The 27,981-nt window shown below is 39.4% G+C and overlaps 1 protein-coding gene across 1 annotated transcript; it reads right to left on the bottom strand.

The window, feature by feature from the left end:
• Positions 1 to 650: 650 nt before the first annotated feature.
• On the bottom strand, positions 651 to 27,353 carry far1 (fatty acyl CoA reductase 1). The gene is made up of 13 exons (XM_088299440.1): positions 27,198 to 27,353; positions 22,648 to 22,760; positions 17,673 to 17,789; positions 16,478 to 16,653; positions 15,814 to 15,993; positions 14,180 to 14,357; positions 14,015 to 14,059; positions 13,545 to 13,672; positions 12,318 to 12,385; positions 11,081 to 11,252; positions 6,828 to 6,957; positions 2,516 to 2,643; positions 651 to 2,258 (listed from the first exon to the last, which is right to left on the bottom strand). Exons 2-13 carry the CDS (start codon positions 22,747 to 22,749, stop codon positions 2,099 to 2,101), a joined length of 1,584 nt encoding a protein of 527 aa, XP_088155566.1. The 5' UTR covers positions 22,750 to 22,760; positions 27,198 to 27,353; the 3' UTR covers positions 651 to 2,098.
• Positions 27,354 to 27,981: the final 628 nt, after the last annotated feature.

The following is a 27,981-nucleotide window of genomic DNA, read 5'->3' as shown; positions in this document are numbered from 1 at the left end:
CTGAATAATTGAAACGGAATGGATATTATCATATATATTATATATATATATATATATATATATATATATGCATGTATGTATGCATGTATGTATGCATGTATGTATGCATGTATGCATGCATGTATGTATGTATGCATGTATGCATGCATGTATGTATGCATGCATGTATGCATGCATGTATGCATGCATGTATGCATGCATGTATGCATGCATGTATGCATGCATGTATGCATGCATGTATGCATGCATGTATGCATGCATGTATGTATGCATGTATGTATGCATGTATGTATGCATGTATGTATGCATATATGTATGCATATATGTATGCATATATGTATGCATATATGTATGCATATATGTATGCATATATGTATGCATATATGTATGCATATATATATATATATATATATATATATATATATATATATATATACACACACATGTATATATATATATATATTTATATATATATATATATACATACATATATACATGTATATATATATACATACATATATACATACATGCATACATATATATATATATATATATATATATATATATATATATATATATATATATATATATATATATATATATATATATATATATATATATATATATATATATATATATAGTATAGAAGTATGTGGTTTTGTAATGCCGATTACAATACCGATCATCCATGGTGAGCTCGGCTGATACAGATTCTGATAGCGATCACATGGATAAGCTGCATATTTTTCAATTTAAGAGCTGCTCACTAACAATTATTCTAATAATTGGTTACTGGTAATTTGTCTATTTTTTTCAGTTAATTGGTGACTCATATTTTAAGAAAAGACATTCCAAGCAAATTTCCATCCCTCTATTATTTCTTTTTAATTTATTTAACACATTTATCGTTTATTAACAGGAGGACAAATTGATGGTGCAGAAAATGCATAAACAAAGTCAACCCCAAAAAATCTCAACAAGAATAGGTTCTATGCAGGCCACTAGTTCAGACACAACATTCTGATTAATATTGTATTTGTGCAATATCAGCAATTAAGTAGTAAAATCCACCCATTTTTGTACAGCTCCGCAGTCGGCCAGTTTGTCTCTTGCTGTCCACTGAAAATAACATCACAGTTGCTCAGGGCTCAGCTAACGACTAATCCTAGCTCAGCTTCAGAAACCAGGTGAGCTGCGTTTAGCCTTTGTGATGTAATTTTCAGTGGACAGCAAGAGACAAAATGAATGAGATTACTAAAAAGAAATGAATTTTGCTGCCTAACTCTTATTCCATAACCGATATTAATCAGAAAGATTAGGCATGTTTAGGCTAGTGAAGGCACATATAATTTATTATCGCGAAGAATTTTTGGGTGGTTAACTTCCCCTTTAAGGTTCAGTTACTGGTCAGGTCAATCACGTGCAGTGTTAAGGAGGCTACAATGCACACATGCGTTTCTCCAGTTGCTGTATAGGCTGCGGGTGATCAGATTTTGAGATGGACAACGAAAGGCATTGGTCGACATGACGATCATGTGCTTTGCTACAGAAATTGGCTGATCACGAAAGGTGGATGATCTATTGGGGCACCATTTGTATACAATATACATAGCAAATGTATACTTATACACTTACACATACACATTGCGCGCACACACAATGCTTAGGTAAAAAAAAAAAAGATAGTATAGTAGGTCTGACTGAGTGTGTTTCTTTGTTGGTTTGCAGTCTGGCAAGTACACAGAAACATGAAGGGAGCGGTTGCCAAAGAAAAAATAAAAACTCAAAAAAATGAGGTCCTTTTAATCCAGGTTCTTTCTTAAAGCTAATATCTAATGGGAATTGAAGAGACTAACAGATATCAGAATATAAAAATCAAAGATTTGCAACTTTGAAATTGGGGTTTCCACACGCTACTTGTGCATCACCTTGACCATTGAGTATAACTGCTTTGAAGGCTTCACTCTTTTTCCTAGTGCCTATGGCACACATGAAACCAATGGAATAGATTTGCATGTCTCTTGAAACACACAGAGCCAGGATATTTTTCATTTCTGTGTTTTTCCACCTTGCCTTCCTCTACCGGGTCTCTGGATCATTATTTCATGGTGGAAGAAGCTCGGAAGTAGGAAAGAAACTTAAAGCAGAGGCTCACTACAAAGTACCAGATGTTTCTAGCCATTTGAGACCGGGCAATGAAAATGCGCCAGATGAACACCATTAGGATGGTGTTGAAGGTGTAGCGAATATTCCTCAGTCTAGAAAAGAAGACAAATAGTTCAGTTTTAGTATGCGTGTCAAGAAAAAAGAAAGAAATAATCATTTGATATCCCAATGCTGTTAGAAGTTGCTTGCGTAAGCTACTGAAATATATTTTCCAGAAGACGCACACACTTGTTGAGTAGGTTTCAATAAACTCTAAATGTAAATGCACCAACAAGTAAAGCCAGCGTACTCATCAGTCATCCATTTTCTGTTTGTTGGCAGAAATGCATGTTTAATACAAAACACTTACTTGTTGAGGTGCTTGCGTGCAGCAGGCAGGCCTGACAGCTCTTCATTCAGGACATATTTCTTAGTGCCCATGCAGTAATTTTCCATGTATTCTGCCCAGTTCAGCTGACGCACGTCGAAATTGAACAACTGAAGCAACATATGGAGAAAAATAGTTGGCAACTGTACTGTATATGTATTATCTCAGTAGAAGAAGCAACATTGAAAAATGTGAGGTCAACTTGGCTAACCGAAAATATAGTCTTCTCAAGCGGTCATTTTCTCAGATATGGATATGTGGGCTGTGTTGCAGTTTTAAGCAAAGATTTATCATAGGACATTCATCTCTGCCTGCTGCAACACACCTGAATCAAATGATCAGATAATCAGCAAGGTCTGCAGAAGCTAGAGAACAATCCAGATCATTTGAAACGGGTGGGTTGCAGCACGGAGAGATAGAAAACTGACAGGACAGCTGACCTCGAGGGACAGGATTGAAGACCCCCGTCCGACGAGAAGCATTATCTACTTATTGTCAAATTCACAGGACCAAGTGAGTCTACATAGTTACTTTAGTTCTTTCAAAAAGACTCCATTGACTCGATGTAGTGGCTTTCACATCAAATTATCTGCAATGCTGAATATGTATGACAAGTAAGATTGCCAACTGATTCAGGGAGTAACTTCTGACAGGAGTAACTCTTCATTTCTGAAAGTCCCTGTAAAGTAAAAATTAATCTTTTACTTGGTTAACCAAAATTAATTATTGCCAGCCCATTTAACAAGGATGTAAAATGAGGCTTCAAATTTATGGGGGAAAAAAAAAAAAAAAAAAATCAAGCCATTGTCACCACTCTCAAATGATGTGGGTGTTTCCACTGAAGCTGATGCTACTTCATCTCGCAACTTTATGCTTACATTTCACTACCGTTTGAGCTACAAAATTAAATCCGCTTAAAGTTGCCCAAGGCTCGAAATAACCGGTCTTGCATCGCTGTTTGCGATGTAATTTGTGTATTCAATCACAACCATGGAGAAGTTGGAACGAGGGGTCACGGGGTACATGAAAAAATGGCTCAGAGTTCCATGATGCCTTACCACCATAGGTCTCTACGGAGACGGTGTCCTCTAGCCCATCACCAGTCTCATAGAGGAGTTCAAGTGTGCAAAAACAAGACTCCAAATGACACTGAAGGAATATAAAGACTTAGGAGTAAGCAACAATGCACCAACTTTGGCAAGAGGGCGCAAATGGAGACCAGCCAAAGGCCACAGTACCCGAACGGAGGAAGAAGAATGTGAGGAAGCTGCAAGATGGGCCAAGGCAGTCTCTCTGGGCAAACGGGGTCAGTGGAGGAGATGGGATGGCGTGGAGAGGAGGAAGATCAGCTGGAAGGACATGTGGGCCATGGAAGCAAGACAGTTGGGCTTTGTTATCAGAGCCACAGACGACGTCCTTCCAACACCAGTTAATCTTCACCAGTGGTTCGGTGAAGATCCAGTGTGTGCCCTTTGCCCCATGCCAGCCACCCTCAGACACATTCTCACAGGGTGCAAAACAAGTCTCACCCAAGGGCGTTATATGTGGCATCACAACCAAGTCCTAAAGACCCTTGCGTCCACCCTGGAGGACAAACCAGCAGCCACTGACTCCCTACCACCACCAGGAGGCAATTACCTTTGTCCATGAAGGTCTAAGCTAAGGTAGCCAAGAGCAGCTCTCTACCGACTGAGCAAGGCCAGCTACGCTTCACCCGCAACTCGAGGATACTGGCTGATCTTGTGTTTCCTCTAGAGATCGCCATAACTGCCCCGAAACCGGACTTGGTGCTCTGGTCCCCTTCACAGTAAAATGTATTCATCATTGAACTCCAGTACCTTGGGAGAACTCAGTGCACGAGGCTTACGAGCGAAAATACCTATGCTACGCCGAGATTGCAGCTGAAGCTCAACATCGTGGCTAGAACATTGAGGTCTGCCCAGTGGAGGTGGGCTGCAGAGGCTTTGTGGCGCGATCTACCACCAAATTGCTGGTAGACCTGGGAGTCCGAGGCCAAAGACTGCGCAGAGCTATCAAAGCTGCATCGGAGCGAGCTGAAAGAGACAGCCAGTGGCTGTTCATGAGTAGGAAAGACCCCTGCTGGGGCCCCAAGTAGCAAACCGGGAAGTATGAAGTCACCTTGGGCTTGACCCCAGGAAAAGGACGGCCCTGTGTGCTGCCCAAAACCAAGCAACTCTCATGACTAATTACATCTCTCTTTACTTTGGAATGAAAGATACTCCTGAGATTACTCCGTCTACGGTGGGAGGCATTCACAGCCTAGATTAGAGTTACTTTGATCTTGTTTGAAGAATCAAAGTAAAAAAAGAGACGTGGCTATATTAAAGGATTTGGAAGAACAAATTAAAGTAGTGGATAATGAAAACGTTCAATCCCCATCTATAGCTGCAGCTAGACTAGCAACACAAGTGTGCGAATAAAATGAAATTATGTCAGAGAAAATAGGCAAAGCATTCTTGTATACCAAAAATAAGTTCTTTGAATTCAGTGATATTTCACAAACTGCTGGCACGGAAACTTTGAAATATGTAAAATAATAGAACAAGAAATAGAATAACCCACCTGAAACAGTAGATAATGGATGGATGAATAGAATTCAAATGACTCAAATTAGACTAATAATAGAAGAACAATAGCTGCTAAAAAGCTTCTTTGAGGTAGGGCTGAACACGTTTGAAAAAAATCTAATTGACATTTAAGTTGCCTCTATATTACAATGTATTATTCAATTATTGTAGGTCCCCTTCCAAATGTATTTTTCAACAAACACAAGCAATAAATGAATATGTATTACAATAACCAATATTGGCTACGGCAGCACAATATTGGAAAAACATGCCAGATGGAGATTGGCTGGCAACCAGTTCAGGGTGTCCCCCGCCTACTGCCCGAAGATAGCTGGGAAAGGCTCCAGCACCCCCTGCGACCCTATTGAAAATGGATGGATGGATGCCAGATGGATGTTAACTATAGCAACATTAATATTAATGCAATATTTAATACGTACCAAAAGAAAAGCCATCTAATGAAAGAAGTACTGTACATTTTGCTCAGGCACAAAATAAGCAAACTTAATGTGTTTTTCGCTAATTAACTAACGCACCTACATAATGTCCAGCTATTGGGTTTGCATCCGACTGGTCAAATTCAAGTGAAACCATACAAGAAAATGATTGCATGTCTTTGCAATATTGCATTATTGCCATATCAATACTTTTTTGGTATATTGTGCAGCTAAAATAAAGGCCAATTCACCATGAATTGATTTGAAAGATCTACTTTGATTAGAGTTGTTTACCAACTAAATACTCGGGGCAGGGTGGGGCTAGAATTTTTTATCAGTGGGGTGCGCAGTGACATAGCATCTCACTGAGTGGTGGCCATAAGGGCGCACACATTCACATTTTCCATATAGTGATTGACGGCACATTCATTCAAATCATATCTAAGGGACAGTGACAAAAAAATTAAATAAAATCTCTTAATTCTTCACAATTATAAACTCAGCTTTTAACCCAAGTTCCTTTATAGAGCACTTTAATACAACCATTGTTGCATACAAAGTGTCGAGTCAAAAGCCATCGAATAAAAATGTCTTTTAAGACGGGTTTTAAAAATGGAAAGAGCGGGTGCTTGCCTAACATTAAACAGAAGGTCATTCCAAAGACCCGATCCCCTCCGAGGCTCCGGTCAGTCCTCCGTACCTACAGGAGACCTGAACACCGGACAGGTGCGTCGAGATGGAGGAACTCAGAAAGGTAAGATGGGGCGAGAGCAATTAAAGATTTAAAAAGTTTTACTTTGGTTTCTTCCCATTTGTCTTATGAATGTTTTAAGCAACACTGGTTTCTGCGTGCATTTCATGAAACCATGACTGACTGGTATAATAAACAATGACTTGTCAGCCATGTTTGCTTGCTATACTGTGAAAGCAATTATTTGGATTGGTAAATTCAAATAAATTGCGGACTTTGCGATTTGAAAATTGCATTCTATTACATTGCGATGTCAATTTAAATTTGATTAATTCTTCTGCCCTAAATTGAGGGCATCAAGTATGCATCCAAGAAATTAAGATTCCAACATAATTTCTCTTCAAGAACAGATTCTCTACAACTGGGAAGCCGTTATAAATGATTAACTCAACTGTACCTGACCTACGACAACACATTAACACACTGAAGTTAACTGTCTGCCGAGCATACTTTGTTCCCAGACTGGTGTTCGCACATGTGTGACAATGGGAGGGCATCTAACTATGCGACTGTCTTACCTTTTTATCCTCAGGGGTCATGTGGGCCATCAACATGGTAACGTTGTCTGTGCTCCACACCCAGGAGTGACTCGTAAAATATTCCAGCACCATCATGGCTTTATGAAGACGGGTGATCGTCTTCATCATCCTTTGATAAGGTAAAAAAGTGTGGTAAGGCAGACAGAATGAAGATTAAAAAGGATTATGGGATTGAGCCAGAGCATACTGTAGACGTAATTCAGTTAGAGGTCGCAGAGGCAAAGCGAAGCAAAGTGAACATCGGCAGCATGCTGTGCAATAAGGCGTTGTGAGTGTCAACAAAAGTGTGATCATGACAAAAGGAACATGACGGGATGCCAGGTGTTGCCAGTGACAAGCAGAAAAGTGTTTTAGTAGGATTGCTGTCATTTATACCTGAGATCTAGTTGACCGATTGAGGGTCATGTGTACATATTACATCATTTACTTGGCATACAAAGGCAATTATTTCCAGAATGTAATAAATGATTTGTTTTTAAAGAAGGCAAATTTAGCTAGACAGTGGTATGCATGTGCACGCCCCAAATGGCCTCAAGCTACTTTGCATAGACACCTTAGAATTCTCCCCAATCCTGTTTGATACCTCATACAACCCAATTGGTTCATTGCTAAAAGCTTGCCTGACAAATTAGAACATAGTTGCAAATAAATGCAGTTTAAGAAGTTAGTCATTTTGAACCTGTCATGACATTCCGGGCATAGTTTTTATGTATACCACTTGCTAATTAACTTAAGTTATATAAAGTAAAATGTTTTAAATAACGATGGTCAAATGTTCTCTTACTGAAGTTGAATAACATATAAATACAGATGTGCATATTTTCCAGGTCTAGACAATGTCATCCATGAAGACAATCCAGTTCATGTAAAAGATATTTGATAAGGTGATATGGTGTGTTTGTGTAGTTTAGTTTTATTTTATTATTTTTCTTTTTAAGTATTAATGTTTCAATAAATCACAATGTTTAAAATGTAACAGCAAAACTTCTTGTGGGAAAAGATTTAATGATCTTCAAATCACTTTGGAAGAAATTACGGTTCAAAATTAGCATTAAAATAACTCAGATTCCATCTGGCAAAGCAAAGAGGGTCAAATAAAATGAGCTGTTTGCATTTTCAAGCAGCACACAGAGGCAAAGGTTGCTGCTGACAAGCCTCAACCTGCAACATTTTAACCAGATTTGTTCTGTGCAGCTCAACCCAATGTAATAGTTTGCCAAAAACACACTTATAATAATAGCAAAATACACACCACATTTTGGATTATTCATGTTCTGTTGCAAGCTTACATCAAAATAATCTGTGTGACGATCAGCAATAGTGACAAAAGTCGGAAGAGGCTTGGTGAGATAATTAACCAAGAAGTCACAGTGAGATGCTCTGTTGAGATTGGAGAAAGGTCCAGAACCAGATTGGGCAAGTGGAGCTTGCGTCTACTGTGTTACACCGTCGAAGTGAGGCTAAAGAGTGTTAGGTGGCTCGGACACGAAGCCCCGGTAGGTTAACGGTTGCACTCTTTGCTGGTCCTTCGGAAACTTTCATTTTCATCAACCAGCCTCTAACTCCCCTACATGCTCAATTTGTCTAGCTGGCTCACGCAAAACTGTGAGTCTCTGTTATTCCATACTTCGTTTATAATTAGAAGCCACTGTTTACTTGGGATAATTTGTGCTTTTTTTTTTATTTTTTTTTTTTTTAAGTTTGGTCATTAGTTATTAGTCAATGGGTTCTTTTGAAGTCATTATTACTCTGATATGCTTTGTTAGCTCTGGTGCCTGATTAGGTTAGGCATTTTTTGCCTTTTTAACACCAATGTTTATTGCAAGGGACACAGATATTTTCCCATCCTTAATCCCCGAGTAGCAGGCGGTGAATATGCGTCTCCTACCACCATCGCATTGTTATAACCAATCTTTAATGAAATGAAAAAATACATAGAAAAGATTATATGATATTAATACAATTTGTTATTATTTTTAATGTAATAAACTAGCATTCTCTCACTTATGTACCTAATTATAGTACGCTTCCCTGAAAGAAAAAAAACATGGTCTGACAAACTGACTAGTAAAACTGAGCAAACTGCATTATGTCGGCTGCATTTTTCAATGTCTCAGATCATTTCGTAGATAGTTTAATGGAATTTACAAACATAATACAACACATTAGTTTTGCCTGTATTATTTAGGGTCGTGATTTTGTGGGAGGACATGTGACCTGCGGCAAAGACCACACTTGCTGACACTGGGCCACACAATTCACTCCACAGTGCAAAAACTGTTTCAGAAAAGCAGTCGCAAGACGACAACCTCCTGTTTCATCGCTTTTTTTCTTTGTATGCTTCATTTGTGCATCTGTTAACATGATGCAACAAGCCAATATGTTTTGATTCAACCGTTCAAGGCACACACACCTACAAGATGAGGCTTTTCATCGTGTTTTACCAACTTACGGTTTCAAATTTGTTCCTTGACCATATGTTTTTTGTTTAGTTTTTTTTAGGGGGGGAGGGAAGAGGCCTCCAATTTTGGATTTACTTTACAAGTGAATAATGCTTCAATTCATTTCGGAGTATATTCTCCCATGTGCTTAAGTCAGAAAGGGAGTGTTAGACTGAAGCATCTTTTGTCTTCCGCGCTTAAGAGGCTGTACGAAGGTCGAGTGCCTCCCGTCATAGTTTCGTTTTGAGTCAATTCACAGACGCTGACAGTGATGACTGTTACCGGCTGACTTGAGCCGATGTGCCAAAGGGCCTCACATACGCTCACCGACTGCGCAGCGGCTATATAGGTGTCTCTAATACTTTACAATGACAGCCCAGCATGGAGATTATATCATATTAGTCGGCATATACTGACGGGACTTGGAGTTGAAGTGACAATCACAAACAATATACTAGTCATTGTGTTCAGTTATGAGCACGGTATTCAGATGAAATTGCCCATATTAGATTTATTAAGACGTGACTGCAAAAACACATGCCCCAAAGTAGCATGTAGATGAGCCACACACGTCACTGGCAATCATTTCACAACTAAAAGTGTGAGATGTGTTCGCAATGGATCACTATGGGATTCATATGTCTCATGAAATCACCACAATCTGAAAATTTGGGCCATCCCAGGCGTTACTGAATCATGCCTATTCGGTGACTGCGCAAACACATTTCCGGTTTGCGCACGGTGGGTGTGTCAGAAGTCCGGACCATTTTCAATAACTCATCTTGTACTCCAAATAAAAGGAATTATTTTAGCGTAAGCTTGCAACATAACAAATGTTTAAAAAAAGTTAAGATGACTTGAATACATACTCTCTGAAAACACTGTATGGGTATTGGCCAAGGGACAAACTGCACCAAGACTATCTGACAAAATGTGAGGCACGCTTTGTGTGCAAAAACTGGGCCAGACTATCAGGGAGAAGAAAAAGTGGACACACACCCTTACCGAGGCTTTTGGCCTTTCAGCCCGAGATAGAAGTCATAGAGGAGAGCTGGCAGCGTGTGGCTGACAATTGTCCAGTACTGATTAGTAAAGGGGTTGGAGCGGAGATTGACATTGGGCCTTCTGAAGGCTTGCTCTAAAGGATTGGTCTTGAAGGTCATGTTTATACAGTTCTCTGTAGGAGAAAGACATGACAAACAAGGAGGAGAAAAATAGGAGGCAATTTATAATCTGCAATGCCTCCTCTTGTGGTTATTTAAGGATACACCTATTGCGTCATGCTATTAGCAGTGTTAGCTTGATAATAGCATCATGCAGTGAATATCTGAAGATCTCTAAAACAAATAAAGTGGGTGAACTCAATGCCCTAAAGTCATTGTTAAAAATTCAGCGGCAAGGCAAAGCAGTTTAAAAAGCATCAAAACCTCGGTTGGGTTTCCAAAGACATTTTCACATTGAGGCCCGCTTTCATTCAGTCTGTTAGGCTGAACTGTGATGACCTACGTAGGTGTCCATTTGAATCGGAAACCCAACCGGGACTCAACCATTGCTAGTGGCAGAATGTAAAGCGTGCATAAACCAATGATGCACAGGACCATCTGGTTTATACATTCTTTCACCGACAAGCATTGCATTATACATGAGCAGCACAGCTTTAAGACGTTACTACACCGACAAAGAAGTGGCAGGAGTTAAGCAGCAGAAAAGTCTGTGTGTGGGGGGGATTTTGTGCATTTTGGAAAATGGGAGTGGGCCAGGAAGGCCGATACGGCGACAGTATGAGGTTACCTGGGTTCTCGTCCAATCAGCCTGAGGTACACATCATACAAGAAGGCTGGAGCCTTGTGGCTCACAGCGATCCAGTACTGATTGATTAGGTGATTGGTAGTGAGATTAACATTGGGCCGACGGAAAGCCTGCTCGAGAGGGTTCCTCTTGAAAGTAGATATTACATGGTATTCTAAAAAACAAAAGTAATCGACAAGGAGTATAAGATGTGCATTATTTTTAGAGTTTTGTCTGGAGATGTGCCATACATTGTGTTAATGCATTTTCAACTTTTCCTTTCAATTATAAAATGTCTTAAACACTAAGCTGTGTTAACATTTGACCTTTTTTCATTAACGAGTTGTATCATCAATGGCTAGATGGTTTTGTTACAATTATCATTTCAAGTCCAGGTGTTCTCATGTGATCCCCTCTAGTTTAAATGGGAACAGTACTTTTAAAAATAATGTGCATGTACAGCGCTAAAACCACATGGCCCTTTAAATACGATTTTCCAAACCCCTTCATGCTTTGCTGACTGACATGATCATCAAAATCATCACACTAACAGGTGCAGCTAAGATTCCACACTGCATTTGCAAGGCCAAGCATTTCAGTACTTTGTGTTTTATTCCAGTTTCAATTTAAATATTCCCGTTTCAGTTGTGGATTCCACTGTTATTTAAAATCAACAAGTGGCAGCTTGGTCAAAATATAATGTGACACATTGTTACTACCGCACGGACCTGATTTTGCCACAGGGCAACTTTTCCTTAACAATATAGCATTTTGAGTAGTTTCAATGAAACTCAAGCATGTATTCCTACTTTGAATAATTGCTTTTACTGTTAGGAAGCTTCATCGAATAATTTGTACAAATTCTTCATTAAGACTAAATAGACTAAATAAAACACTGCATACACTCAGGTGTGTAGTGCGTAATTCATGCATCCAGATGGGGCAGGACAGTTTAAAGACACCATTAACTGCTTCGTGTAAAATACAACAATTTTAGTGTAATATTTAAAGTGAAACATGTGACACTCTTGAGACTGAGATAACATTTAACAATGACCAGTTAATAGAGAGAATCCACAGGAAACAGGCAAACAAATGTTCCCAGGTTGGATGTGGTAGGTGGATGAGACGTTGTGCACAATTTGTAATTAGATGACAGGTTTCACTTGAGGTTTAGAACTGCAACTCCGCTGTCCGAGGCAGTTTTAGGTTGAGTTTAAATAACACTAGAGAGACATACCAACTTCTCCCCAGCGAAATGGGTTGATGCCACCAGTCGTGCAGTTGTAAACCAGGATGGATTTGGGCCTACAATGAGATTAAAATCACTGTATGAACAACATTTTTTTGTACACCTTTATAAAGATCTGAATATATGAGCAGGATCACAAAGGGCGTGATTTACTACAATCCCAAGTACAGTAGTGAGTACAAAATTGTGTATTCATTTCAACAGACTGCATGTGCTATCGGTGCACATGTTGCGCGTGCTTTATTAAGATAGCATTCTTTTGCAAAGACCCGATGCAGTGAGAGTTAAATAGCTTTAAAAATGCATTTTAAGTAGCTCTGATGATTTTCACAATGGGCATTTGGGAGAGCACAGCAAGTGGAAAATTAACTTTGAAGTAATGGAATCAGAAGTGATAGTGGAAGGGGCAAAAAAAAACAAACAAAACCAAACCAAGATACACGCCCCAAAAAAAAGAAAAAAGAAAAAAAGCAATATTTTATTTGATTAAACTAGCCCTGTGTCTTGAAAACACTAGAAAAAAAGTTCATCAAGTGGAGAGGCCAGCACCAATCCACTACACACAGAACTTGGGCTAGACGATGACTTGAACTTTGAACTTTAAAACGATAATACTCGCAGAAAGATTATTAGTATATATTATACAAAGTTTTGAAATAAATGAATAATCATTTTAATAGTAGGTCTTTTAATCCCAATCAAAACAATTGTGATTATTAATTTGTTTTTTCCCATAATCGTCCAACCCTGCACGGAAAATCAAGTCATCCAACACGGAAAACGTGATCTTTGGCTTGCTTTTTATGCCGACATAACCAGCAAGAAATGGCTTGACAACATGATCGTTTGAAGCCGACATGGCTAACCACCCCAGCCCAACAAATATTCATGACTGGTGTCTCTGCCATGTTTCATTTACTTATACAAATATGATTCATGTAAAGACGAACGAAGCCTAAACATCGGCCATTGTCATTTCATCTCAGGCCTGATAAATCACATTGTGTGTGCCTAATTAATCAAAACATACAAAATAATTAATCAAAGCATACAAAATGAACACAGCAGCAATTTTACTTGTTTGGCAAACTCATTTGTTGACACGCCCGGTAAGTGCATTTGCTACCACAACTGATCGGGAGAGCAATCAAGTTTACTGCTGTTTTTGCCCACGCAATCCTTTAGTAAACCAAGCCTAATAGTTGAGTTTCCAACCTGTTCTTTTGTTGTGATCCGGAATACCAAGCTGCAGCCAGTGTCGCATTGATGACTACATCTACAGGCACCAAGTCAGCTACTGCGTCATTCGATGCTCTCATTGTACGGAGGATCCCTTTACCTGCCTAAACAGCGATAAAACCTGATGTTAATTATGTAGCTGAAAATTCAAATACATAAAGCTCTCAAATGTTCTCTCAACTGCCAAAGCATTTAGTTTCAAAATACAAAGTAAGTAAACACCAGTAGTAGGTGCTATGAATAGTACCTTTTTTTCCTCCTAATTCTTGTGACAAATGATTTCATAATCAATTTTAACATCTCACAATTTTCCATTTTATAAAAGATGAAACCCCAGTACAGTCTTTGTTACCATTTAAAGCACATTATCCAAAATATGCAATGTTTGTTTTGCTGCTGGCAGTTTGATTAATGACAAAGCGTTGAACAAATTTCCCTTTACTTACTGCAATAAATATTCCACTAGGTCCATTGAAATTATCAATCCAACCCTGAAACAGCACATGGAAGTAAAACATTATTATTCATAGTAATACTAAATTACAGGTGTACACATAAGTGTATTGAGTATTCTAATTTGGGTCGGCGGGGATACTGAAGCAGAAACTCACGGGAAAAGGTTCTTTCCAGCTGGCACCAACTATGGAGGGTCGTACAATAGCAACGTTGAGGTCACCGGCCTCCTGCTGCACCAGATACTCAGCTAATGCTTTTGTGTAAGTGTAAGTGTTGGGTCGTTGACCAATCAGCTTGGGAGTCAGTGCAGACACCAGCTCGTCGTCCATCCACCTGGGGACAAAATTAAGACATGATTGGATTTACAGGTACCATCAGAGGTTAACATGGCCACGAATAGCATAACTTTGGCTTGTAATGTCTTAATTGAACTTTTTTTTTTCTTGTGTTGAATGACTACAAAGTAAACACTGTCATTAAGTTTAGAATCAAATTTTAAAATACAGGTTCAAACGCATACATACACCACATGGGATGGGCACTTTAAAAGTTACTTGTGGATATCCCCGACCTAGATAAGTTTAGCTGCACTTTGCAATAAAGGAATCTGTTTGAGTTTCCAACTTTGTGCAAGCCAAACTCAACACGCCGGAAGTTCAAACATTAAAACAGTACACACAGAAAGCAAGTGTACATGACTCAATTAGTGTGTTGCACATGATCAAACAATATAGTGTTCCCTCATTTTCCGCGGTTGACATGTTCATGAGATATGTGAATTTTCCATTTCGTAGAGGTTGACTATCTTTTTTTCCCGTCTTTTATGGCATTACTATAACTGTATGGCCGCATCTCCTCACTGTTTTCCGCAGTTTTTTATTGCACACAACTTGAGGCCTCTGCCACCGCACAGAGTAGAATGCTTCTGAACCAGACTTGGACTGGACTGTCGCAAAAAATAACAGATGGCCACTCACTCCCGCACAGGTAAGGCGATGTGTAGACTCCCTGCGATGTGAAATGTGCCAACCTGTATTGCGTTTTGAGGCTCCCTTACAATATTTTGCAATGCATCACATTTTTTTAATCCACAAGATAGTGTCAGTAAGGGAACACACGTTGCTACAGAAATAGGACGTGGGTGATAATAAGAAGAAAAGAGACATTTTGAATGGGCCTGGCGAGGCGTGCACCGCTCACACATTTTTACAAGAAGCTTCGCTAATTTAGTCACTTTCATATGAAGTTATAAATGTACTGTTTAGACTGCATTTCTATGACATGACGGCTCAAAGCCGTCTCTCACTTGCTTATATGCCAGAAATGGATTTCTCACGTGTGTGCTGTGTATCTACGTTTCTGTATGTGTGTACGCCTCCCTCCCTCCGTCCATCCGTATGATCATTGTCATTGGCTGGTTTTAGCTGTCACTCATCAGTAAACTGGAAAGAAGGTTGGTTGGCATGTGCGGTACATTATGAAATACGATTCACTACAATCTTATTTACAGTGAGTGTTATTTCACGCTAATCTCACCTGTTACTTAGAAACACTTGCCAAACACTTCAAAAGCCTTTTCACCCAGCTGCTGACACTGGCAGCCTCTACAATGCACACCACGAGAGCCACCATTTAGCAACTATTTGACGCAAAATAAATAAAATCACTCGAAACCCTACTTGTTGGGCGGTTTAATCAGGTGCCTCAGCAATCAAAAAACATACAAGTCATCGGATAACCTTATGGAGATGGTTGCTACTGTATTTGGTAGAAGTCAAAATGAACTTACTCCAGAGCGTCAATGAGTTTGACGTACTCTACTGGGGGAGGATAGACCATTTCCTCGATGAGCTCTCGATCACAGTTGGCGTAGGCTGTGGATACATGAATGAAGATTTCTAGATGCTCCATCTTATGGGCCAGAGCGAGCATCTTCTGAGTAGCCAAGACATTTAACTGCATTGCATCTCTAAGAGGAAAGTTTTAGAATGATAAAAAAAGACTATTAGAACAAGTTCACAGCAGCTCAGAACAAAACTTTTACAATGAAATTGACTACTGCTTAAAGGCATGCAGCATAATTCAAAGTGATATTAGTAATCAAAAGTCACTGTCCCACTTTGTCCAGGAGAAATGCAGGGGGGAAAAAAAACTACTATTCGTGAGGCAAGTGAGTAAGGTGTCAAATATCTCTGTGTACTGTAAACAACTTTGGCGCATACCGACATGCCTTGCTTAATGACAAATTGAGCAAACATCCATAATATTTATGCATTCACAAGCTGTACAATCATTCTACTTTTTATCGAAATAGCGCTTTTTAAAATACTCAATAGACAATCATTCATTTGATTGAAACGGTTTTACAAGCGTATTTAATACTCATGGGTCAGTCCCTCCAAGTTAGAAAGCTCCACCAAGAAAGAAATGCTGTTTGCAATGAAAATACTCACTTCAGTGGCTCATTGAAGCGGATGGTGGCGGCACAGTGGAAGACAATGTTGATGGTTTCAGCTAGTAAAGTCTGATTATCCTTACTCAGATCCAGTTCTGGCTTTGTGAGGTCACTGCTCACTGCAATGATCTTCTCTGCAAAGCATGGCTGTTCGGCTTGTAACCTTTCAAACAACTAAAAACATGAGACATTTTAATTCAAATTAAAACTAATCACAAATTATCTTTGAGGTGAGACATTCTGAGTAAGTGGCATTAAAGAAGGACATTGCTCCAAATTAACTTTTTGGACAGGTTGCACTGGTGCGCCCAACTTTTTTTCTTAGTTGCACCAACATTTCTGACCGCATTACATTGACAGAGCTGCCAACCAAAAGAAAATCTGAATTGTCAGATTTTTTAAATTCTGTCAGGAACATTACATTGGTTCTGCATGTGAGAATGTGTTTACCGCACATGTTTAAATTAATGTTTCAAAGAATAAATCACAAAATTATTGACTGAGCAGTTTTTCCAACTATGCACACACACATAGACGTGCCCACACATTTTTAAAGAAGGTAGGACCCCAAACGTTTTCATGTGGAGACATTTTCAAGGACCAAAATAAAAACTAATGATTAAATAAATCACTCACTGTAGCTACATTTCACACAGTCATCGCCGTTTGGAATCCAACACGTATTAATTACTATTATAACAATAGGACAAAGTGAAGTGCCGAAGCATTTATTATCCATCCATCTATTTTCGGAATCACCCACAAAAGGTCACGAGGGTGCAATAAAGCAGTTGTTAGTTGCTGTCAGCGCATTATTGGACATAATAATCTGACAATGAAACTTCCGTTTGTGCCGTTGTCTGTTTCTCGTTGCTCAGAAGTGTGGGGAAACTGTGAGTGTAGCCCGGTTTCCGTGATTAATAAAACGCAAAAGTACCAAACACAGCGATTTTCCGCAAGTTTTATTATACCCAGATTAGCTAACACGCAAAGAAACCAGACCCTGGATTGAAACCCTCAACCTCAAACTCAAACCCTGCACCCTCTGCACTGAGAGGCCATCATGACATAACCAGACGTCCAACGTGGCGCCCGAATAATCCATCAGTTTTTCAATCCATTTGTTTTTCCTCCTATGCTCCCATAATAGCACACTCCTGTCCCCCCAAAGTAATTGATGGTATCACTCTTACCTTGCTGCTGATCATGTCAGTAATTCGGGCCTGAGGGCTCTGGCCAGCTTTTGGCCTGACCATCACATAGACAGCATTAACTGCTGGGCACGACCTTAGCAGCTTCTCCAGCATTACCTGCAAAAGCCATAGGGCAAGAGATAGAAATGTTTTGTTCTTAACGCTACATCAGTCAATAATGCAGACAATAAAATAGAACAAGAAGCTGATCGGACAATAGATGGGTGGATACGTTTCTTGTCTCGGCATTGGGAGAGTTTATTATTTTGGGAGCACTAAATTCCTAGATTATTTAAAAATCACTTATCACTTACTAACTTAGAGAAACAATTTACTACTTACTGCTACTTAAAATATGTACTTTATTTCACTTTGATTTAATCTGACTTGTTGGTCTTTTTCTTATGTTTGAGATAAAGAATTCCATCAATCAAGCTACCACAATATTTGTTAACATTTTTGACAACATAAAATTAAATAAAAAACCAAAGTAAAATGCATCTGTCATACAAATTCAAAAATGATCGACTCTTATCTATCAAGAAGATGCATAGGGGTTGAGTGCAGGAACACCTGCCCTTGATGCTCAAGAAGCGCTTTTGCTGATGCTGTTTTTTTTTTGTTTGTTTTTTTGTGCGTGCATGTGAAAGCCTTTCTGTGGCTTTTCAAAAATGGAACATAACCAACAAATAATAATTTATAAATGGGTAAACTGACATCGCTACCCTTGTCCACATAGACGTGGCCTGACATCATGCTCAGTGGCTTGGTGCTGCACCTACCTAGGATTTGTTGGTTAAACGCTCACTCTATTTTATCACAATGCATATTGTACAATTCAAGTAGTCTTACAGTGCACAAAAACTAACCATGAACTGTAGTAATGTTTAACGCAGAAATTTATACAAATCTTCCATTGTAATTTGATCACGCTTGAAGACATATCACCGATTGTGTTAAAATGCAAACTAGCTTAAATTAAAAATGTATTGCAAGGATGTGTTTTGAACAACCTTTTGTTTTATCTATCTTGAGTGTTGCCTTCAGGGACAGTTTGAAAACAGCCAATGTTTCGCAAGGCCTTCAATCCATCCATCCCTACATGCATTCATGCAGCATGGAGCCCAATTTGTTTGCACATGGGTGTCCAAAGTCCAGCCTGGGCGCCATTTGTGACCCGCAACATGTATTTCATTGGCCCACTGCATATTCAAATAATTCATCAAAACATGGCCCCCATTAGAAGGTTAAATGGAAAAAAAGTTACAATGTAATAATGATTAAGATAATCATTTTTATTTATTTATTTTTTAATTCCCACCTATCTCTGTCAATAGGCGGGGAACACCCTCAACTGGTTGCCTGCCAATCGCAGGGCACACACACTGTAGACAACCATTCGCTCTCACGCTCACATCTCGGGGCATTTTAGATTGTTCAATTAACTGACTCTGCATGTCTTTGAAATTTGGGAGGAAACCAGAACATGAAACTTCACACAGGAAGGCGGGAGCCAGGAATGGAACACATGACCTACGCACTGTGACACGGACGCGCTAATCCGTCAACCACCGTGCCGCCATGTTACAACAGATCACACCATTATAAATAAAAAAAATAAATAAAAAATAAAAAGAAAGAAAAGGACCTGTCACAATTGTTCAATTGGAAAATTACGCCCTATTTTTAATTTTTAGGAACGCGCAATACCATTTTTTTCATTAACAGTCCTAGTGGTCACTCTTAACTCAGCGATATGTCCTATGAAATCAAATGTTTCATATCACAGAATAACGAAAAATTGTGAACAAAACCTCTCTTTCTGACAACATGTCAAACTGCCGCAGTATAGTGCCAACTACTACCAAGGAGGACCTACTCAATGTCAGATTTTTGGGTTCGCTAGTCTCTACCTCCTTTAAAGGAACTGGCCAGCCAAGATGGCCTATTTTACACTAACAAGCTCAGTTATATATTTTTTTTAAATTAGCTAATTTCTTTTTTATCTGTTCATTTTGGAGAAAATTAGGAATTAGGGGACGACTTGACAAACTTTTAATGAGGAATATGGAACCCACCGCTCTCTCCATAGTTCGGAGAATGTCAGTAAAGGGACCGAATTCAAACTCCCCATTGGATATCATTGTACTTTCACGGCTTAAAACGTACAAAAACAGTGATCAATTGGCACCAAAATTCATGTGGATCCTCCAACATGCAAAAAAAAAAGACCATGGCTACTTTAATCTGGTGACGAGTGATTGTGTTATTATTTTGACTAATGCCAAAGGCTATCTTGATTGACAGTTCAACAGGTGTAAGCCATTCAACGCACTGACCATTATCCAACCTTTTTTGCTTTTTCCCGGCAGGTATTGAATTGGCATTGGTATTGGATGCCGGCTGTGTCGCTTAACTTGTGCCGATCCGGTTCCACATTGAAACATTGGAAATATGCGACCAGAAAACCTCACCTTAGGTTGGCTCTAATTGCCGTCTACTAACATTAAGCTGTTAGACACAAAAGCAGGAACTAGTTGCTCTGGAATGACAAAAACATATGCCTACTGGTGATTAGATGAGGGTGAGAATAAAAATGGCGGCATGGTGGTCAACATGTCAATTGCACAGGCAGACGTCGTGGGTATAAATCTGGCCCCGGCCTTCCTCTGCAGAGTTTGGATGTTCTCCCCATGCCCGCATTGGTTTTCTTCCTCCCACATTCAAAAAACATAGATGGTAGGTTAATTAAACATTCTAAATTGTCTCTAGTTATGAATGCAAGTGGCTGGCAACCAATTTATGGCGTACCCTGCCTAAGGCCCGAAGAGAGCTGGATAGGCTCCAGCATGCCCACGAACCTCGTGAGGCGAAGTGGTTTGGACAATGGCTGGATGAGAATGTTACCGAAGAAATGACCGCAAGGTAAATAGGAAGGAATTTACGGACCTCAATAACATTTTAACATTGGAAACTACCACCAGAAATAGCTCGCATTATAAGACTAAATTTCCCATAATTCGTACACAGAAGCAGGAAGTAGTCCCAGTTCTGGTCGGACAAAAAACAAGTATCTCATTTTATCTGGATAAATAAAGTTTAGCTATAGGACTTGTTGTTATAATCCCAAAAAAATCAGCACTTTCCTGGTGTTTAGAGTGGGGAAGAAGAAGCAACTCAATTTGACCTGCATGAGGACCAGAGGCTTCACTGGGGTCATCAGGTGGGTGCCCTCCTTCATCGATGTTTCGTTGATAAACCCACAACACCTCAGGATGGGTTCAACAGCGACACCTGTGCGCCTCAGGTGTGCCCCCCTCTGCCTCTGCTCCTTCTGCCTGTTGTCAAAAATGGAAGGGAGAAGAGTCCTTTACTTGGTCTTTGAAGTCTCCTGTGGTTCTTTGAGGGTGTTCCTCCTCCACTTTTCCTCACATTTGACATCTAACAGCCCAAGTGGGGTCCTTCCTCTTCATCCAGAGCCAATTGCTGCCTCTCTCCGCAGCCTCCGACAGCAATTTCACAGCTTGTCGTTGGGCCTGGCCTCGGATCCCCATGCTTCTCAGGAGCCTTGTTGTTGATGTGGCTACAAATCCTCTACAACCGACCTCCACAGGGAGCACCTGTGTACGCCAGCCACGCTGCTCCGCCTCTGCTGCGATGTCCATGTATTTCAGGCTTTTGCGATTATAGGCTTCATCCACTGCAGACTCCCATTGGACTGTTAGTTCCACGATGTACAGGAGTTTCTGTGAGGTTGACCACAAGATCAGGTCTGGCCTGAGATTAGTGGTAATGATCTCCGGTGGAAAGATGAGTTTCTGATCCAGGTCAACTTTCATTTTCCAGTATTGGGCTGTGTCCAGGAGGGTTGTTTCCACTCTTACAGATGGTCTCCCTGGAAGTTGTCCTGCTTTCACAAAGGCGATTGTGCTTGGGAGTCCAGGCACGTGGGGAGGGAGGGCATTGTTGGTAGTTCTCCTTTCCTCTAGTATGATCGCCAGTTGCCGTAGGACCTGATTGTGCCTCCAGGTGTATCGGCCCTGAGACAAGCTGGTTTTGCAGCCAGTGAGGATGTGTCTCAATGATGCTGGAGTTTGGCAGAGGGCACATGAGGGATCTTCTCCAATCCATTGGTTGAGGTTCGTGGGTGTAGGAAGAACATCGTAGGTGGCTCTGATGATGAAGCTGATTCGGCTTCCTTCCATCCCCCACAGATCCCTCCATGTGAGTTTGCGATGCTCCAGATTCTCCCAGGTGGTCCACTGACCCTGTTTGGCCTGTGAGACTGCCTTTGCGCATCGGTCTGCTTCCTCCTGCTGGCGGACCTCATCAACCACCAGTCTTCTTCTCTGATTGGGTGTTGCTTTGTGCCATGCTGGTCTACTTGTCCCAAGTCCAAACCCGCCTCTCCCCTGCTGAACCTGCCCTACTATGTCTCGATGCCTGAGAGCGGATTTAGCCTAAATAATTGTTACATATTTATCAGTTTAACACAATGTATTTAAATTTACCACAGTGGGCGCAAGAGCAATAAGTAAGGAGCATAGTGAACAAGAAAAATAACATTCGGGATTCTTTGCTTCTACGCTAACATTCAATTGCACAAACTGTATTCGGTAACTTAAATGGTTGCAGAGGCAATAGAACAAAGTCAGAATGATTATTAAGATTTCTGCTTCATATTTAACAAAATGATATTAAAATATATATATGATATTTTCATATGGACACACCTACAGGGGAGAAAACATTTGTGTATTTTAACTTTTTAATCAAGTGACCGCTGTGTGTGCAACTAGTTCTGAATGACGTCATGTAATTCCCCCCCCCAAAATATCACTTATTTAAAAAGGAAGAAAAGCATTTCATAAAGTATACAATAATACCACGCTGACACGGAAATCAGCTTATGCTTGATGCACACGTTGGTTGAGTCAGACCTATTAACTCCCTGCCAACTTGATTACTATTGTACCTTTCCCATGAAGCCAGTTGCTCCAGTGATCAGCACATTTTTGCCGGCATAGTATTCTGGTATGTTCATCGTGTCTGCAAATGTGTTTGCTGAACTCCTCATCACCACTCCTCCTGTTCAAAAAGAACAAAAATGTATTAGAGATAAGAAAAGGTCTCTAGAAACTTTGCTCGTGTGAAGAAGTTACAGTGTAGATGGCCTTCCGTTTTAGCACTACCAGACTCATCAGCACTTTGAAACATACGTTTGTCTCGTTCCCCGTCGAAACTTGGCACATGCAGTATAGCCAGAGGGTAGCCTGACTGCCAGCAGTTGGGTTAATAAAGTTCATGTCCTCAACACAAGTGCTAATTAGCATTTGTTTGGTTATGAAGGATAACTTTCAAAAGGGATAGAATACATTAGGTTTTTGCAGGGTAATTCTTATCAGTGAAATGATGTTGGATTATCAAAAAGACAGACACTGACCAGCTGATAAGAGGCCATTTAGATACCTTAAATCAATATTGACACAGCGTTCTCTTTTCTGCACGAATCTCTTCATATTCACTACTGAAAGGATGTAGACAAACGTGAGTGCTATTAATACATAATCACTTTTAAATTAAAAAAATAAAAAATAAATTATATCATCCATATCATATCAAATTTTATTGTAACCAGTTTAAAACAGGGAACCATACTTTATACTGCACTTAACGTTGAGTCAAAATGGACACCATACGGTCAATAAATGTTCCAGCAAAAGTATATGTCATTATTTATATTTAAACACAATGAAATACAATGTAAAGTGAACAAAAACCCAATTTTGAATTTTGTGTGTACTTTAATTTTATTTTGAAATGGTTAACTGGTTGGTTAAATATCTGTTCACATTAGACGTTACATAAGGAATATAATATATTCAATATGCATATTATTATAATTATTATTATTACAATTATTCTTATTATTAGCTCTGCAGGGGCACCCAGGGATATAAATATATTGCCAAAGGTCTGGTACATTTTTAGTCGTGACACCATACTGCAAGGCAATTTTAAAGGATAGTCCAGTATGACAGTTCACATTATAATCACACAAATTTCTCTGTATTTCACACTGGACCGAGTCGGTCTTTATTCAAAATGTATTTGTAGAAATCGGTTGTTATTGCGAAAGGCAATCTGCGTGGATATGAAAAAGGGGAAGGCACGTTTTAAGTTCCGTTTGTATGTTAGTGAGAGCTGAGACAAGAGAGTGGTGCATGTAACAGTACAAACATATTCAACAAAACACAACATTACAATCACTGTCATCATTGCTTTTTTTGCAGTATAAATGAAACACGGCTTTACAGTCATTTGATTAACTATAGTAGCTCATCTTTGGCTGTGCAGGCTCGCTGTCCCGTGTGGGAGTCATTAACATTTCTGTGACAACTAACGACGGGTTGACATGAGGCAGATAGTAAACGTGACCTTTGCGGATCCCAGCAAGGCTGGAGCCAAGGAAACATTTAAATACTATCTACAACTAAAGGGAACAGCAATGTTGCCAATTGGAATGAGAAAAGTAATCTGAATTATACCACAAGATTTTAGGTGAATTAAAAAAAAAAAATTACAACAATTGCTGTGATACGCTGCATTATTTGTGCAATCTGAAAAGAAATTCTGTAAACGTGAGTTTAACGGCACCAGCAGGCGCCCTTCGTTATTCAGCACATAATAGACTTTCACAAGGAAACTGTCAGTTATGATAAAAAAAAAAAAAGAAAAATTGTCCACCGAAGACCAAGTCATGTCTAGCTAGTGTACAGGCTAAAAACAAACCAGAGGTGTCATCAAAAGCAGGGTAATCTTAGGTCTGAACTACTGTGACCTTTAATGGGGTGTCTATTCTCGAGCTGATGTATCTTACGGTTAGACAGACAGGCAGCAAGCTGATCCTTGATGCCACATTCACACAATCAATAATTCAACGCTTCGATTATATATTCATCTATCCAGGCGTAACGGCACAGATCACAGACAGAGGAAAGTTTTGGTCTCAGAGGCACATTGCTGTGCTTGGGTGAGAACAAGAAGGCTCAAGTTTCATTGGGGTGTTTATGCGCTTACAAATCAGCTCACTTATTTAAGTCTGCCATGGCGAAAACTATGAAGACAACACTCAAGAGTTGGCTCAATATATTCGAGAAATGCAACGGTGCCAGAGCGTACATTCTCATGAAGTGCAAACTCAATATCCCACTCAGGGCACAAGTCCATCACAATGTGTCTATTTAGATACGGTATTGTCACAAGGCTCAAATTGCACGTGGCTTGTCCAGACTTGTGTTATATGTCAAATTAGCTTGTCTAGTTTAACAAAGACAAGCAGCAAGAAATTAAAGTCCACTTCTCAGTCATAAAAGAGACCACTTACAGTATGTGGATACTGTAGTAAAATATGTGCTGATAACGTGCAAACATTACCATTTGAACCATTTTGAAAAATAATTCATCTGTGAATCCTCAATACAGGGATCATGACTTTTGAATAATTTTCTCATTTTTTTTAACAAACAAACAATCTGTATTCCAGTAAACAATATGAGAGTTATATATAAATGTTTTGGTCTTATAGCAGGAGCTACGTTAATCATTTTTGGGTGGTTGTTGATACAATATTACAAGTTTCGATGACTTCTGCATATTAAGCATCTTTACACCGCTTTATTTAAGCCTTTATGAAAATATTGCTTTGTGTACTTTTTTGCATGCATTTTATTTTTGCTCTATAAAATAAAATCAAAGTAAGTATTTAACATTTGACATTTTCTAGGCTTTATATCTTGCTCAAGTCAGACTTATGGAAGGATTTAACCTGACACACAAAAAAAGGTGTGCAGCAGGGTAAAAAACATCAATGATGATTGATCATTCTAAGTGGATAAAAGTCAAAATAGTAAATATTAAAAATTGTAATAACATCATGATTTCAAATATTTATTCATTAAATTTGTAGCGGCACAATCGGGCCAGCATCCGTTAACTTTGGGTGGCCAGACACAGTCGCGTAGTGGCCACAGGCTACCCAATAATGTAGGTTATGCTTACGCTAAAATTAAGGCAAATGAACCATGAATTCAAAAGAATGACGGTTTATCTCCATTTACTTCAATTAGAGTTGTTAAGTTACTAAACACTTAGCCTAACAATCTATAAAGTGGACACTATGAAAACTTAACAATATTCTACCAGACAAATGTGACATAAGCATAAATCAGTAAAACGTTAATCAGATTACAGATTAATCCAAACAAATCTGTGGATTTATCACTTTATCACCTGGCTCTACAACTTTTTATTGCTATATATATAGAAATATATATATATATATATATATATATATATATATATATATATATAAGTAGTTTGCACTTCTTCAGGTCTGAAATCATCTAGACACAAATAAATATATCGAATATATATATAAGATTGCTGACTGAACAAAATGAAGCAGAGATTACGTTCTACTACATCGCGATGTCGATTTGAATTCGATTATGTCACAGGTGTAAAAATTTGAGGCCCGGGGGCCGGATCCGGTCTGCCAGATCATTTTGTGTGGCCCATGATGGCAAACCATGTGTGGACTGCATGTTTCTTGCTATACTGCCCAAACTGCTAATTGACTGTACTTGTAATAAAAGAGGTATTCAAGCATGTTTTGTTATCAACACACTTTTATTTTAATAAATTGAACAATAGTTTAACAAACTATTTTCACTGGCTTCAGTTGCGTTTGTTTGCTAATATGACGGCAATCATATATTTATTTGGGTTGACGGTCATCATGGCACCCAGAGGGAAACCACAACTACCTGTCCAATATGGCCCACGAAAAAATATATAATTCATTGTTCATTCCTAACAAACACGTTTCTTTGTGCATTACTTTGAGGTCACGGGAACGATCGTTGAGTTTTTTTTACACCCATATAGAAAGACGAAACACCAAAACAGACAGCATTTGCAATGCATGCGTTAGCAGTGAAAATGCAGACCCCAGCAGGCAAAAGTGAAGCCGCTGGATCCCGTGATTCCATTTCCTCACTGATGTCTCGCTCGCATCATTAACACACCACCACCATTAAGGTTGTGGAGTTCCACTTTCACAACAGGCATATTTGCAAGCATTCCCACCAAGACCCAAAGATAAACGCGCTTCCCACAAACGCTTCATGTATTTACTGCCTTCCCGGAGAAAGTTCAATAGCTGGCTGGCCACCAAGAAGAATCCAAATTACTGCTGAACACAACGAGCCCGGCGGCGGTGGCTGAGAGAAAGTGGCTTGGAGATTGCTAATGACATTTAGGTCTCGGTGTTCGGCAAGGGAAGCGAACGCGAAAGAGAGGGAGAGAGTAGAGAGGAGGGGGAGAAAAAGAAAAAAAATGGTTAACGCGTTTTTAAGCATCCCGAGCCGCATGACGCACAAGTTGTCGCTCGGAAAGCCACCGTCGAAAAGGAACCCTTGAGAAAATATCGTTTCACGGATTTTGTGCGACGGTTCTACGTACCAAAACGGGGACGTTTCCGGGCTTCCGAACTTGTTAGCCTGTTGCACAGGGTCCTGATAACAGGGAAGCGATCGGTTGATAGGTTTCACCAAATTCAACAGAGTGGCCACTCGCTCACGAGGAAGCTGGTCGTGGGGCGGATAATGTGACGTCACGACCGTCATAGGAACGGGAGCAAAGGAAAAAAAAGAAGTCCTTTTTGCCCACGAAAAACTCATTCGCGTCAACACGTTGACTCATTTTAATATATAATACAAATGCTCACATGTACAAAATCACCTCGTGAGATTTATTCCGCCCCCCAATGGGTGTTTTTGATAGCCTGTCAACTATAAACAGCAATAAGCAGGCATCGCCGAGAGAGATAATTTTCTACACAAAGTGCATTTGAGAACATTTTGTTGCATGTTTTTGTTAGACACAGGTGAAAACAATTATTGTCAGTCCATACTAGATGCACACCAATGTACAAACAATAAATAGATAATACTAAACAGTAATGGGATCGGATCAACATCGTTAATAGTTAAAAGTTTGAAACTTGTCCAAATTTACCTCAAAAAGTGTAGCTCAGTGTTCATTTCTTAGCTAAATGCGTTGCATACAGATAAAATGTACTTTGGAAGTGGGCCCCCTAGTGTTCAGTTGTTTCTTGACAATTTCAGAGGAAAAAAAACAAGAATCTAAATACAATCTAAATCTACATACACCATGAAATGTTTGGTTAAAATTGTAATTAATTGTGACATTCATCAATTAATTAAACATGGAAATAAATCAATGT

This window comes from Idiotropiscis lumnitzeri, chromosome 6, assembly GCF_059441095.1.
Source record: "Idiotropiscis lumnitzeri isolate Australia: NSW breed Sydney's pygmy pipehorse chromosome 6, RoL_Ilum_1.0, whole genome shotgun sequence".
Lineage (NCBI taxonomy): Eukaryota > Metazoa > Chordata > Actinopteri > Syngnathiformes > Syngnathidae > Idiotropiscis > Idiotropiscis lumnitzeri.
This window is presented reverse-complemented; position numbering and strand designations above follow the sequence as displayed.